Source organism: Lactuca saligna, chromosome 9 (assembly GCF_052625555.1).
Source record: "Lactuca saligna cultivar CGN05327 chromosome 9, ASM5262555v1, whole genome shotgun sequence".
Classification (NCBI taxonomy): domain Eukaryota; kingdom Viridiplantae; phylum Streptophyta; class Magnoliopsida; order Asterales; family Asteraceae; genus Lactuca; species Lactuca saligna.
Window position 1 is genome coordinate 14,112,946 of NC_136425.1, and position 16,011 is coordinate 14,128,956.

General features: G+C 33.9%; 1 protein-coding gene across 1 annotated transcript; it reads right to left on the reverse strand.

The window, feature by feature from the left end:
* Window positions 1-2,886: 2,886 nt before the first annotated feature.
* On the reverse strand, window positions 2,887-3,435 carry LOC145014266 (ribosome biogenesis protein BOP1 homolog). The gene is made up of 3 exons (XM_078972642.1): window positions 3,309-3,435; window positions 3,144-3,228; window positions 2,887-3,064 (listed from the first exon to the last, which is right to left on the reverse strand). Exons 1-3 carry the CDS (start codon window positions 3,418-3,420, stop codon window positions 2,899-2,901), a joined length of 363 nt encoding a protein of 120 aa, XP_078828768.1. The 5' UTR covers window positions 3,421-3,435; the 3' UTR covers window positions 2,887-2,898.
* Between the last annotated feature and the right edge of the window lie 12,576 nt (window positions 3,436-16,011).

A 16,011-nucleotide genomic window follows, 5' to 3' on the forward strand; every position in this document is an offset into this window, starting at 1 on the left:
ATTTGGCTTAACAATGCACGACCCGAAACTCGAATTTTAGTTCGAGCGGTTTTTGGATTATGAGACCTAAATGAGAGTTGAAGATCTCATTAATAGGAACTCAATGGTAAAAATACAGACGAAAACGAAGTCTATATGAAGGAGTTACGAATTTTTCGCGGTCATTTAACAGTCTAATCTTCTCGTACTGTTAAATTTAAGATCGGTCGAGAATTAGCCGACGAAGTCAAAATGAAAGTTCTAGATCTTAGTTTTTCCTACGTGTGGATATAAGAAACATAAAAAACGGAGCTCGTATGTGAAAGTTACAGATTTTAGAAGTCGGAAGTGTGCTGTGCGAAAATGGATGACGTGACACAATCTTGACCATTTCTATCTCTCCCCAAGTCTTGCCACCAGATAGTGACATGTGACACCAAGTTCAGCCATATTTCACCCTATAAATATAACCTCTCCCACCCTCATTTTTCACACCTTTCTCATTCTTTATTCTCTTTACTCTCTCTTTAGAACCTCTCTCTAGCCTCGAAACCCCCCGAAAAGCCTAGAGAACCCCCTAGCACGAGGCGGAAGCTCCAGAGTGCTCGACGGATCCGAGAAGAAGAGATTTTCGGCTCGGGAACGCTGCTCCAAGAAAAGCCCGATTTTTTATAAAAGTCGTTGTAAATGAGCTACGCCTACACTATTTTTAATATAGCTTTTATTTAATTATAGTAACGTTATTAGTAACTTATGATAAGTACTTGGGCTATTATTATGGGTTATATAAGTATTGTTTAACGCTTATATAATAGTAATAATAACTAGACTATTAATTAGTGTCGGCGAATAATAAACTAAACTCTAGTGGTAATAATACTAGGTTTCGTCGAAGGAAATTATTTTTAAGAAGCGAAGCGCTGTCTGAGTTCAAAATCACCACCTTTTCAAGTGAGTGCATGGTCCCTTTCATCTTACACATAGATATGAAGTATTTTATATAAATTACATTCCATGTGTGCATATTATCTGGATACTTGATGTCTATGGTGGATGAATGATTTTATACATGTTTTAAATGATTTAAACTATATATTTATTTTATATCTACAAATATGTTGGGATAAAACATGGGTAGATGAAATAGTTAATGTTTGATGAAATAAAATGATGATAGATAGGTGATGATAGGAAGGTGATGATAATTAGGTGAGGATAGATAGGGGATGATGAATCAGTGATGTAGGATGAAAGATACTATAACCTTGTCCGACAATTTGGAGATGTAGTCATCTACCATAGTATAGATGGCGACCACAGACTATTATAGACAACCCCGTGGAAACACCACCAGACCCATAACTTGTAGGTGATGAATTACGAGTTCAGGTAATGTTGTAACTACGTATTCATGCGAAGATACTCTAAACCCTTACTATGAATTACGAGTTCAGACGATGTTGTAACTACGTATTCATGCGATGATGCCCTAACCCTTGTTGGGCACGTATTGAGGGAGTAATCCCTGAATCAATATTGTCTATGCGATGTAGGCGATGATCCTTAGGGAGAGTCCTTAGGAACAAACATATAAGGAAATGCGATGTAAGGAGATGAGAGGTAAATATGATGTAGGAGACGATCCTTAGGATAAATCCTTAGGGAAGGTGCTTAGGAATAAAGAAGATAATGAGGATGGGTAATTGAGTTAATTGTTTGATGATTAAACATAATAGTTATATTATTGTGGGTTGAAAACCCTATGTACTCACCAGGTTTCCCAACCTGACCCACTCAGTTTACTTGTATCACAGGTGACGATGTGAAGTTACATTACACTAAGAGATTAGGGAGATATAGATAACTAGTGTAAATGAATGCAAGTTCTGTTTATGCTTATGTTTCTGTATTGACGATAACATCCCAAATGTTTTAAAATGAATAAAAATACATTTCTTCGGGAATGCTTTGATAATGAAATTATCATGTTTTTATGGGAACAAATTCCACAACGTTTTTATTAAAAGAGATACTCTGATTTTTATAAAGCATAAACAAAATCAGTCTTTTCTGGCCGTGAAAATTAGCCCTGTCGAAAATACCCGTTACCCGAATTACCCGCTCGATTTTTTCGGGTATCGGGTAATTCGGGTATCGGGTTAATTTTTTCGGGTAATTGGGTAACCCGATTTTTTTTCAGTTCGGGTAAAGGGTAAGTGTATTGGGTTTCGGGTATACCCGAATTACCCGAAATATATATAACGTCTCAATTCCCAAATCACAACCCAATTTAATTTACCTCGTTCTATTTCTCTACATAAAAAAAAACCCTTGTGTGCCTCTTCGTTCGTCATCGTCAAATCGTCGATCATCTTCAGCTGTTCGTCGCCACCTCCTCACCGGTCATCAGGTAGTCATCGGCTCGCCGTCGCCTCGCCAGTCATCAGGTCTTCGTCGGCTCGTTGCAGCGTGACTTCAACTCGTCCCCACTCTAAGAAAAAATCACGGATTTGAACTTCAAAATCAAATGTAAGTAATAACAACCAATTGATTCTCTTTTTGACATAGAAAATTAGCAAACTAGTGCAACTTTGAATGAGGCTCATGTCGATTTAAAGAAAAAGCAAAAGCATTGCTTTTATTTTACGGTTTACAATTTGTTGGGATTCATCTTAAATCTTAATTATGCTTGGCATGGAGATACCCAAATTGAGATATATAAAATATTCCCGCTCGATTTGTTTTAGCTTTCATTCGGTTATATTTGTTTTCCAAATCTGATGATACTCTTTTGAACTTTGGGTTGCGTTGGGTGATGAAAAAGGTTTAAATTTATTTTGTGGACATATTGATAAGTTAGAAGAAAACATATCCACCAATGGTGTAATTTACCCAACTTATGGGAAATTTAAGGAAGCACTATAAAAAGAGGGCATATATCTCCAAAGGAACAATAAGAGGATTCTGATTCAGATCTGAATAGACCATGCCATGGAAAACATATGCCGTGGAATCATCTGAACAAGATGCAAACAAAGGGTAGTTGCTATGGAAAGCCACATTTGTTATGTCTTTATTGTGAGATCTGAACACATTTGGAAAAATCATATGTTAATATTAGATTCATTGATATCAATCATGGTATGTATTAATGAAAAACATACCTGAGAACTTTGTAAGGTTTTGAAGAAAGATCCATGTCAAACCAACATAACTTTCCATCTTTACTTCCCACAATAACATTATCACCTGCATAAAAACAATAATATAGTTTTCATTAAAAATTATTGATATAGAACAATAAACAAGGGATAGAATTGGAAACATACCACCAGGATGAATGGAGATAGAAGAGACTTCACGAACTCCAGCTTCAAGCTTTTTGATGAACTTCTTTATTACTAAATCATAAACTCTAACATTCTTTTTTCTTGATAACATTCTTTTTTATATATTATTATGTCTAGATACATAATAATATATAAAATGATCTTGTTTTGGTTAATAAACTATGTAAATATTGAGAAATGAAATTTGAGTTGCATATAGAAGAAAAATTATCGTTAATTTAGAAAAAAAAATAATGAAATATTTGACAAGTATTTATTAGGGTATTTTTGGAGGATAAATGAATAGTTCTTTGAGTGGAAATGTGGGGAAAGAAAGAAAGGACAATTCTGCCCACTCAAGACCCATACCTATATGGGCAACAGTTGCATGGTCTCCCCACCACAACAATAATAACCTTTGCCATTTCTAATTCTAGAGACAATTCATCGTTTTCATTGAAATATTTTGTTGTTTTTTATGTTTTTTTTCCTGTTTTTTTTGCTGTTTTTTATGTTTTTTTTTCCTGTTTTTTTTATGTTTCTTAACAGTTTTTCTGTTTTTTTTTCTTATCTTAGATGTCAAAAACGGATGACTATATTGAAGTGGAAGACGAGACGATTAAAGTTGACAACCCAACAAATGATCAAGTTCCACAAGAAAAAGAGAAAAAAACTAAAGAATTCAACCCAAGATCGAAATTTTGGAATGAATTTGAAAGGTATAAGGACGAAAACGGTGTTCAAAGATGTAAATATAAGCATTGTGGTGGTGGGAATTATAAGTGTGAATCGGGTAGTTATGGGACCAAAAATCTAGGTTATCATTTAAATAAATGTAAAGTTTACTTGGCTACACTTAATGGTGGGCAAAAACAACTAACTTTCCAATATGGTGATGAAAACAAATTGTCGGCTTGGAAATTTGATCAAAAGCAGAGTCGGAAAGCTCTAGCCCACATGTTGGTAGTTGACGAACTTCCTTTTAGCTTTGTAGAAGGTGCGGGCTTTAGGTGTTACAATAGTGTTAATCAACCATTGTTTAAAGTTCCATGTAGAAGTACAAGCACAACGGATGTCTACCAATTGTTTGTAGAGGAAAAAGAAAAAATTCGTGACTTTATTAAAAAAAATGTTGGTAGAATATGTTTGACCACCGATACGTGGACTTCTAAACAACAATCATGTTATATGTGTCTCACCGCTCACTTTATTGATAACGAATGGAAATTAAAAAAAAAAAGTGTTGTGTTTTTCTTCTCAAGAGAGTCACCGTGGGGTTGATATTGGGAAAATGGTTGAGAAATGTTTAACAGAGTGGGAAATAGAAAACGTTTTCACAATTTCTGTTGACAATGCAAGTGCGAATGATGTGGCAATTGACTTCTTGAAAAAAAGTTTTCAAAACTCCAACAAGTGTCTTCTAAATGGGAAATGGATGCACATTCGATGTATTGCTCACATTTTAAATTTAGTGGTGCAAGATGGCATAAAAAAAGTTGATAAGGCGGTGGAGATAGTTCGATGGGCGGTTAAATGGATTAGGCAATCACCTTCTAGAATTCATAAGTTTATCGAGTTTGCTAAGGTTGCTAATCCCGGTATAACAAAACACTTGAAGAGAGATGTGCCAACAAGATGGAACTCTACTTACCATATATTGGAAATTACCCAAGCTTACGAAAAAACTTTTGAGAGATATGATCTTGAAGAATTTGATTTTCGGTACGAAATTGAAAAGGTGGGTTTGTCGATACCTTCATCAAGTGATTGGGAAAGGGTTAGGAATGTATGTCATTTTTTAAAACCTTTTCATGATGTTACTTTGAGGATTTCCGGGACACTTTATGTGACATCAAACACATGCATTGAAGATATATATTCCATTCGTACGCTCTTGGATGATGCTATTTCCGATTCTAGTCTTTGTGATATTGCATTGGCCATGAAAATAAAGTTTGATAAGTATTTTGGCGACATAGAAAAAATGAAATTATTGCTTTACTTTGCTTTGATTCTTGATCCGAGGAACAAAGTAAAGTATTTGGTTATACTACTTGAGGATCGTTATGGAGAAAAGGAGGTGGAGGCCAAAAAGAAATATATCATGGGTTCTATGTATGAATTATATAATGATTATATTAGAATTCATTCTCCAAGTTCTACTTCAAGTACTGCCGAGTCTACCACTTCATCATCGATACTAGGGAAACGCCAAAACTCGGATTTTATGGCACCTAATCCCCCATTAAGAAATAAACTAAGAGAAAAAATGAAGACGAACATAGTTGAATCAATTGGGGAGTTAGAAAAGTATTTGCAAGAAAGTGTTGAAGACGACTCAGAAATGTTTAGTATTCTAGATTGGTGGAAAGTGAATAGTCCAAGATTCCCGGTTCTATCATTGATGGCTAGAGATGTGTTTGCCATTCCCGTCTCAACCGTGGCTTCGGAATCCGTTTTTAGCACTAGTGGGAGGGTGTTGGATCCGTTTAGGAGTTCTTTGACTCCTAAGATTGTTGAAAGTTTAATTTGTACACAATACTGGATTCGGGGTAGCATAAGTGACACAATTGATTATGAAAAAGATTGGGAAGAAAATCAACAAATTGACAAAGGTAATTGTTTATCGTTCAATATTTTAATTATTGTACATTTAATATATTTTCCTTTTAATAATAACGTTATTTGACTTTTTTTATATAGAATTAAGCAAGATGAAGTAGTGAATGTGCAAGAAGAACGAGTAGGTGCAAGAAGACGGGTATATTTATAAATGTCTTTTGGAACTTGAATGTTATTATTTTCGTAATATGTAATGGATTTCTATGTTTTTTGGATTGACGACGTGAGTTTTTTTGGTAAATGCAAAATATATGCATATACATTGATATCAAGTAATTTAAATGATTGACTTTGGTTGTTATTATTTCTTTTAAGTATTTGTTTTTTAACATCTTATTAGATTTGATTAAATCGTTAAACGAATACTTTATATCTCAAATATTATTGAGTAAAAAATCTCAATGTTCAAAATTTGAGCATAAAATACTTATTTAATTAAATTTATATTTAGGTCCCATTAAAAAAAAATCAGGTAATACCCGAATTACCCTTACCCGACCCACTACCCGAATTACCCAAATTTAGTAAGGGTAGGGTAACGGGTAAATTTTTTAACATGAATTACCTGAAACCCGAAAAATTTACCCGATTGACACCGCTACTGAAAATGAGGATGTCACATGTACCCACAATGGTCGGGTGGGTAATTGAGGAAGACACAAGGATGAGAGTGGGGTTGAAGTTTCTGAATGGTTGTAGAGCTTAAAAGAGGGTAGCAAAGGCAACCAAAAACCCTTAGGTGAGAGTATGAGGGATTGTGATGCTAAAGTTTATGAGTGGGTGTGTCGTAAGAAAGCACTTTGGATTAAAGAATGTTGAGCAAATATTTAGCATGGGGAGAGCGGAGTGTTAGAAGTGAGAAGCGACCTGGAAGTATGATATGATGGTCCGAATTATATTGTTTATGGATCATATATTTCTTTCTTATTTTCCATTTTGGGATGATGTATACGGACAAGAGAAACGAAAGTTGATGCCATGTTGAGAGGCCAACTCGTGGAAGAGTTTGTTGGCGTACTCCTTTCTGTTGTCACATTGTAGTGACTTGATATTTTTATTAAAATTTGTTTGTATAAGAGTATGAAATTTTCGAAAAGTGGTTAGGACTTGTGATTTATGAGATAAGGGAAAAATCCATAAAAAGTTTGTGTAATCATCCAAGAAAGGTAAAAAATTTACTGTGACCACCGGATGAAAGTACTGGGGAGGTTAAAACATCACTATGTATAGTATCAAATTGGGAAATAGTAACAGAACTAGATGAATGAAACGGTAATTTGATATGTTTACCCAAAACAATGGTGTAACACCCGTATATTCGAGCTAGTCAATTAAGATATATAATAAACGTTAAAAATGTTTTTTTTTAATTTTTATAAAAGATTATTTTAGGATAAATAATCTTAACCAAAGTAATAATTAAGGTTAACAATTGTAACCTATTTGACGTAATAAATAAGAATTATTTGAATATTATATGTTTCATGATTATTATAATATAATAAAATAGAAAAATCAGTTGAATCGTCCATAAATCATAAAAATAAGTGCTTCAAAACATATATATATATATATATATATATATACACACACACACACACACACACATATAGGAATTATACGTTGTCCCAACCCTGAAAATATAAATTTCGTCGAAATATGAATCCGTATGAATTAGAAATGATTTGTGTACGATATAAAAGTCAGCCGCGCACAATGAATGTATGACGTAAAAAACAACGAAGAGAATGGTTGACTTTTAGCTAATGCGACCAAAAAGAAAATCGTTGTACTCCTTAAAATATGAATTTTGAGAAACATAATGTCAAAATGGAGTCCGTACAAGAGAGTTATGATTTTAGGAAAATTGTTTAGTTTTATAAAAATTTGGAAAAAAATATAAATTCAAAATTAGCCGAAGGAATCTAAACGAAAATTGTAGATCTCGTCGATAGTTACCCATGGATATAAAGAACGTCAAAAATAGAGTTCGTATGAACGAGTTATAATTTTTAATAGCACATTTACGTATTTAAATAAAGTGTAAATCATATATAGGTATACATATACATATATATATATATATATATATATATATATATATATATATATATATATATATATATATATATATATATATCATTAGAAAGATATCGATAATGCGGTCGTTATAAGACTAGTTAGTGTTGAGTACATTCGACATAGTTTACTACAAATACCATTAAATCTATTTAAAATAATATTATAAATGGGTGTTTAGTCATTTAAGTAAATATAGATGGTGGTTTTTAAAAATTCAATTACTATAATTAAGAGCATCTAGACTCTCATATTTCTTGCACCATTCTCTTTATTCAAAAGTCTTTCTTTTCTTATCCCCCGAACATTTCGGTCCACATGATTCGACTTCTCTTTCTGTAGTTTTAGTATAGTAAGGTGAGCGCTGAAGCGCTGCAAAAATCTTTCTTAGAAAGATTCAGCGATGAAGTTCTGCCCTTATGAAACCCGACTCCTAGCTAAATCCCCATTGTAAATAAGTTATGCTTACTCTATTTTAAATAAAAGTTATATTTAAAATAATATTGTTATTATGAAATTATAATAAATATTTTGGCTATTATTATAACTTATATAAGTGTCGTTATAATATATTTTTAACTACTCGTGGTACGGAGAATATGGTTTAAAGGGCCGCATATGGTTGCACCATTCTCTTGATTCAAAAGTTTTTCTCTTCTTATCCCCCGAGCATTTCGGTCCCACGTGATTCGACTTCTCTTTCTGTAGTTTTAGTATAATAAGGTGAGCGCTGAAGCGCTGCAAAAATCTTTCTTAGAAAGATTCAACGATGAAGTTCTGCCTTTGCGAAACCCGGCTCCTAACTAAAGACCCCTTGTAAATAAGTAATGCTTACCCTATTTTAAATATAGCTTATAGATAAAAATTAGTATTGTTATTATGAACTTATAATAAATATTTGGGCTATTATTATAACTTATATAAGTGTCGTTATAATATATTTTTAACTACTCGCGGTACGGAGAATCTGGTTTAAAGGGCCGCATAGAGTTGTTGGATTTTAGAAGTGTTATATGCAAAAATGGTCCTCCCTCCGGTGTTTTATGTTTAGCCCCTGTCTTTACATAGTGGCTGGAAAATATTGTTTAAATGCTTATATAATAGTAATAATGCTAAGACTAATAGTTAGTCACGGTAAATATTAGATTAAAATCTAGTGGTAATAATACTAGGTTTCGTCAAAAGAAATCATATTGTTAAGAAGCGAAGCGCTGCTTGAATTTCGAGTCGTCATAGTAACAGGTGAGTGCATATTTAGTTTCATCTTACACATAGATCTGAAGTATTTTATATAAACTACGTGCTATTTGTGCATATTGTCTGAATACTTGCTGTCTATGCTGGATGAAAGATTTTGTACATGTTTTAAATGATTTAAACTGTATATGTATTTTTATATTTACAAATTGTGTTGGGTAAAACATGGGTAGATGTAATAGTTGGGTGTGATGAAATAAAATGATGAGAGGCCTCGATTTTGACGATGTTTCCAGTCATCTAGCAGAGTATGGATGGTGACCATGAACTTTTCTAGACAGTCCAGTAGAACGCTAGCATGATCGTAACCTGTAGGTGTTTGTGAAAGATGTGTTCACCGGTGTATTCCATCCTCCCCATGGTTGCCTTACGAAAAATTATTGCTGAGGAACCCCCTTTGTAGTAGTCTCCATCCCAATGATGATCCTTAGGCTAGGTCCCTTATGATAGGTGTTTTAGGGACGTAAAGTGAGGATAATGTGAACGGGTAATCGGGTTATTGTTGGTTGATGGAATTAATAAACTTATTTATTGTGGGTTGAAAACCCTATGTGCTCACCAAGCTCCCAATCCTGACCTACTCAGTTTCTTGTATTACATGTAGTGGAACACGAGTATAAATGTGATGTTTAGATGAGGGATTACAAATTATAGGCTTGTAGATATGAATAAATGCTGTAAGGTTATATTGTATTGTTTATGCTTTTGATATGTATCGAACATGACATCCCGAGGTTTTTAATGTAATACATTTCTTCGGAAATGCTTTGATAAATCTTTATCATATTTTCTTTTGGGAACAAATTACGCGACACTTTTCTTAAAAACGTTACTCTGATATTCGAATAAAGCATAAACCAATCAGTCTTTTGTGACTGTGAAAATGGGGATGTCACATTTAGCACCTTCATTTCGTGGATTTCAAGGTATAAAGTTCAAAGCTTGTCATCTCATTTCATAGATCTATTCCTTGGCTTGTTTCTGGTCATTTTGGGTCTCTTTGGTTGGTGATTGTGAGCTAAGGTCATTTTTAGAAGCTTATACTTGTAGATCTAGACATATTAAGGGGTTCTAAGCATAATGGTGCAAACTTTATGGTGGTTTTAGATCTCATGCATGTGTTAAGTCATTTATCAAGCTCTTTATAGCTCTAGAGCCTCATTAAGCCATGCATGCACATAAAGTTAGCAACTTTACGTGATAAACCGCCTTAAGGAAGTCAGATCTGAGTTGTGGAGTGAAGTCTTAATCGATTAAGTGATGAATGAAGAAGGTTGGCCAAGTTGGGAGTACGTTGGACATACAAGCTGGTACACCACACGTACAAGCCCCAAGGCCAATACGCTTAACATACGAGCTGAGTATTCCCCGTGTACTTAGTAGCTGGGTTTCGCAATGTTGGGCTCACGGTGTTGGGCTATGTTTGGAATCTAGATGATTAGGTCATTGTTGGGCCATCAAAATATTATTTTAGGCTAACGATATTTTATTGGACTTTTGGTTGATGGCACGCGAATGGGTTTGGGCCCAATTTGGAAAATTGGACCATATTTGGGCCTTGGATGATCATCTTGGATTTTGGGCTTTTGGGACGTTTGGATTGGGCTTTGGCTTTGGGCCAATTTAGGTAAAGGGTAAATTAGGTCTTTTACCCTAGTTTGGACTCTTGGTGTGGGTCGGGATCCAATTATTAATTGGATGTTATATTGTGATTGATATCGCGTGGGTTTTAGCGGGCCAGCAGCTAGAGATTTTTTGTGAGATTTAGCAGTGTGAGGTGAGTTTCCTCACTGTGCTTAGCTGGTCTAGGGCACCAATGTCGTCCCATAGTTTGATATGTTAGTATGATAGTTGTCTGTGTGACTCCTGGTACGCCATGCATACCCGGTTTGGTCCAAAACCCTTCTAACTTCAAATGATCATAGCTTTTGCATCCCTTATCTGTTTTTGACGTTTTTATATCCATGGAAAGGTAACGAGAAGCCATACACTTCCATCAATTTTATTTACCTTGAAAACCAACCTAAATAAAATCCAAAATTCATAAAAGGTCCGAACCAACGCCTTTACCGATACACTTAGGCTCTATAGTACAAACCGAACCCTTTCATCACATAACCAACATCACCCACATCCAAAATGGGTCTAAACCTTTCTTCCCTAAGGCCCTAAACCTTATGCTAACTGATGATTGAGCCACAACCCCAAATAACAAAGCGATTCGGAACAGAGTGTTACAACAAGCATTACAAGTCAAAGTTTTACTAGGTTTATTACATGATATAAAATCACTAGAAATTAAAGACTGGAGAACACGAGGTCTAGGGTGTCCCAAGCATTGGTGCCAATGAGAAGCAGTGGTAATGATGGCGACCGCGGATAGAGTGATGGGATAGAGGTCGTCGGTGCTATCACATCTAAGGAGCTATTGTTTGGTTAGCAACTCCTTCACAGTAATACCAGAGGGATCAAATTCAATGGAAGTATAATTATCTGTAGTAAATTTGCGAACATAAATAAGGTTGTTGATGATATCGGGTGTGACAGGAATGTGGTTTAAATGTAGGGGACGATCATAAGAGGGAATGGTGGTATGACCGGTTTGAGTGACCGGAATGGATGAATCATTGCCAACAAAAGTTGAATATAATGACGCGTATTACTTATAGAAGAGAGAATACATGAATATGAAGCAAGGTGCGAGGTGACACCTATATTCCTGTACCATCTGGGATCCCCGAGATCGTTTAGAGTCATGGTATTAAATGCAACGTCAATGTGTGACAATTGTAAATATTACATCATTTCTATGTAACTCTTTCGTTTTGAAAACACATGTAACAGACCTAATATATGTGTTTGAATTATTGAATAACAAATTTATGAAAAATATGGTCAAACAAGTCGATGGTAAAAATTTTAAAATTACCATAAGTAAAAAGTAAATTTGTTCGGTAAAAATCAAACCAAGAAAGTAAAAATACAATATTTAGTATGTTAAACATTTGGAGTAATTGAAATATATAAAACATCAATCCACTTTGGAATTTTTATAAAATCAAGTCTTTCTTTATAAAAACACAATTATACAAGTATCTGAATATAAAACATTACATAATACAAGTTGTTGATACAATGAGACGTAAACGGAACTCGTATGATGAATATACACGTTTTACAAGTTAACATATCAATCAACTAGGGATGAGCAAAAGGACCGAACCGGCCGGAACCGGCCGGAACCGGACCGGAACCGGGAACCGGCTTCGGCCAAAATCAAGAACCGAACCGGCCTGGCGGTTCTATCGGTCCGGTTCTACCGGTTCCCGGTTCCTACCGGTTCTTGTCGTGTCTTCAAATGTTGGAACCGGTCCTTGAAAAATAGCATCATACGGTTCCGGTTTTTGCCGGTTCTACCGGTTTTTGCCGGTTCCGGTTATATCGGTTCCGGTTCCTACCGGTTCCCGGTTCCAAAAATGTACAAAAATAACGTCCCGGTCCCGGCCCGACCGGTTCCATCGGGCTCCGGTTCCGGTGCCGGTTCCGATTCCGGTACCGGTTCCGGCCGGTTCCCCGGTCCATTTGCTCATCCCTACAATCAACGAAGTTTTGTCGGCAGTCGGACCACCATGGCTTGTAGTGGTGGCGCGTGCGAGAGCATGGAGCATCTCCAGATGCTCTTTTCGGTCACGTTCTGAAGCCAGTTTGATCTACTTTCTAACCGTATCGTTCCCAGTCGATGCATGTGAAAGATGAGCTGCCAAAAATGTGTTGAAACTGACTGATGTTTTAAGAACCTTATTAAAATCCTAATCTTCAAGTATAAATACACATGTATTGTATGAGAAATGATGAAATTGAGCTAAAACAAGCTTATTATACATAACTTCATAGACTATACTATATTATATTACTATATTAGTATTATACGAGTATAATACTGAGTGCAAGCTAGAAGAAAATACCAAGATTTCAATTGTTTGTGTTTGCTGTTCCGCAAATCAAGCGAGTGTCACGATTCCCATTTCTATAACTCTTTTATTGCTTTCGGAATACATGTCAACTATATTAATGATTTATATAAACAAAAATCTTTGTATTGTTTATATAAAGTCTATTTATTTGGTATATAAAAACGATTATAAAGATTGTTAGTTTTATAACACTTTTATTCTTATATTCATATGACTTGTGATCGTACTCACTATATACTCGATTAGTATAATTATACCATATATATATATATATATATATATATATATATATATATATATATATATATATATATATATATATATATATATATATATATATATATATATATGACTAAGAATAATTTATATATTAAATTATTCGTCATCTCATATAACTGAGAGTTTGGTTATACATCACCGAGATTTTGATTCGTACAATTATACTACGTAAAATATCACTATACTCCTTTTTCAAATGACTATTATTTATATGTTATCTATTGTTTACAAGGGGTGTTTATAACTTTTTAGGAAAATAATCTAACCATTATATTATATGTTTATTTTGTGTTTGTGTAAGACTATAAGGGGTGCAAAAGAAATGTTCTATTGTTAGTTAAACGTTACATGTAAATAAGCTTGTAACAAATTAAGTCAAAATCAACAAACTTTCAATTATTAATTAGTTTGTGAGAGTAGTGATAAGTTGTATTTTAAGCGACTTACAATTTTTGATTATGTAATTTTGTTTTGAGCTGAAAATGAATGGTTTAAAAAAAACAGCACAATACAAGCTTACATGCACATGGTTTTTAGTTCTTACGGTTTTAAAAACCCGCACCAAAAAACATAAAAAAACTGTACCAAATTCTTAACACGGATTAAAATCGAAACCGCACCGATAAAAACCGAAACCGCATTTAAAAACTGAAAAACCGAACCATTGCAAAACCGCACCTAACGGTTTTAAGATGCAAAAACCGCACCATGCGGTTTGCGGTTCGGTTTGGTATGAAAATTGCACCAAACCACACCATGCTCACCCCTAGGCAATAGTGTTGAAAGTGATTTTTAGTAAAATACACTTTTGGTCCCTATGGTATATCAAATTCACTACAAGATCCAAAAATACTAATATTTTTGCATTTTCGGTTCCTATTCACTATTTCTTAGCATTGAAGTTACGAATAGTAAAACGGTATTTTTTTAGAAAAATACACTTTTGGTCCTTGTAGTATATCAATTTCGCTACAAGGTCCAAAAAAACAATTTTTTTGCAATGACCGGTCAAAGTTATCAAGAAATGTATGTATAGATTAGATACATACAATTATTTATAGTTTAAATTGTATTTTATGTTTGAAGGATTTTAATATCACTCGTTGTTGTTGGGTACCAACTTCGTCATTAATAGCTATGGGTAGACTTAAATGTTAAACATCTACACCAAAAGAAACAAAAAAATTCATTTTAATTCCCAATATACCATTTATAAAATTACTATGTTTTTACCGGTTGTTAAATATGGTGTTTTGTTGTTAAATCAGATAAACAAACATAAACTTTTTTTTGGAATTGTACACAATGTGTTTTTGGTAATCTTTCTCAAATATGTTACAACACAATACCAAAAAATTTAAAATAATAATAATAATAATAATAATAATAATAATAATAATAATAATAATAATAATAATAATAATAATAATAATAATAATGTACTTAAAAGTAGGATGCTATTATAGATAAATCAACAAATGTATATTGTTCCCAATGCATTGTGTACAAAATAAAACAACTTTATTATAACTATAATTGGTTAGATTTATCATAGTGTAATGACAACAAATGAAAGTAGGATGCTATAAAAAAAAATCAATATATTTTTTACATCGGTTGACCCGGCTACCGGATGGGTATAACACTAGTTAAACCCGATTCATGGGAATTTTTACATTCAAGAATTTTGATTTGTCCCCCGATTTTCTTTCCTTTTACAAGATCCATCCCTCGTTTTCGAATTCAACTCACTGGAATGGATGATACTTTTCTTTTAGAAATATAAAACAAAAAAATGAAACCTATATATGTATTTATTTTCTCGTTTTCGAACTTTTCTCCACACATTGCATCATAAAATAGACAATTGGAGTCATGCCCTTGTTGTCCCCTCACTACAGAATATCATCGGCCCAACCGGAATGGACCCAACATTGTTGGGCTTCTCGGTTTCATGCACTCCAATTTAATTTCTCAGCAAACCAGTTAGCATAATAGCCATAGCCACAACAACATCTAACAACACATTAGTGGGGTTGGCCCAATCAGTATAATCAGCCCACTTCAACAGGCTAATTTTATTTTATTTTAAATTAAATATGCTGACCTACGATATTTTTTGTTGTGAAGAAAGAAAGATAAACAAAAGATGGCAATAGCTAGGATGTAAGCTTGTTATAGGTAACAATGTTTAATCTTGAGCTTTTGACCCTTGAAGCATAAACTGGAATGTTTTTTTTTTTCTTCTAAAACTGTTCTTTATATTGTCGCTTTTTTTATTCCGGACCCCGGTTGATTGAGAACGGTTTAGACTAGTCTCGGTGCCATGGTACATGTCTATTTAATTTATTTATTATTATTATTTTTTTAACAGACATCAACTTATTCAAATTGTTCTTCTCCTCGTTCTTTTGTATTTATCTCGTTAAAAACAAACAAAATATGGCATTCCTTACAACTATGAAATGTGAAAACACAAATAATAAGCAATG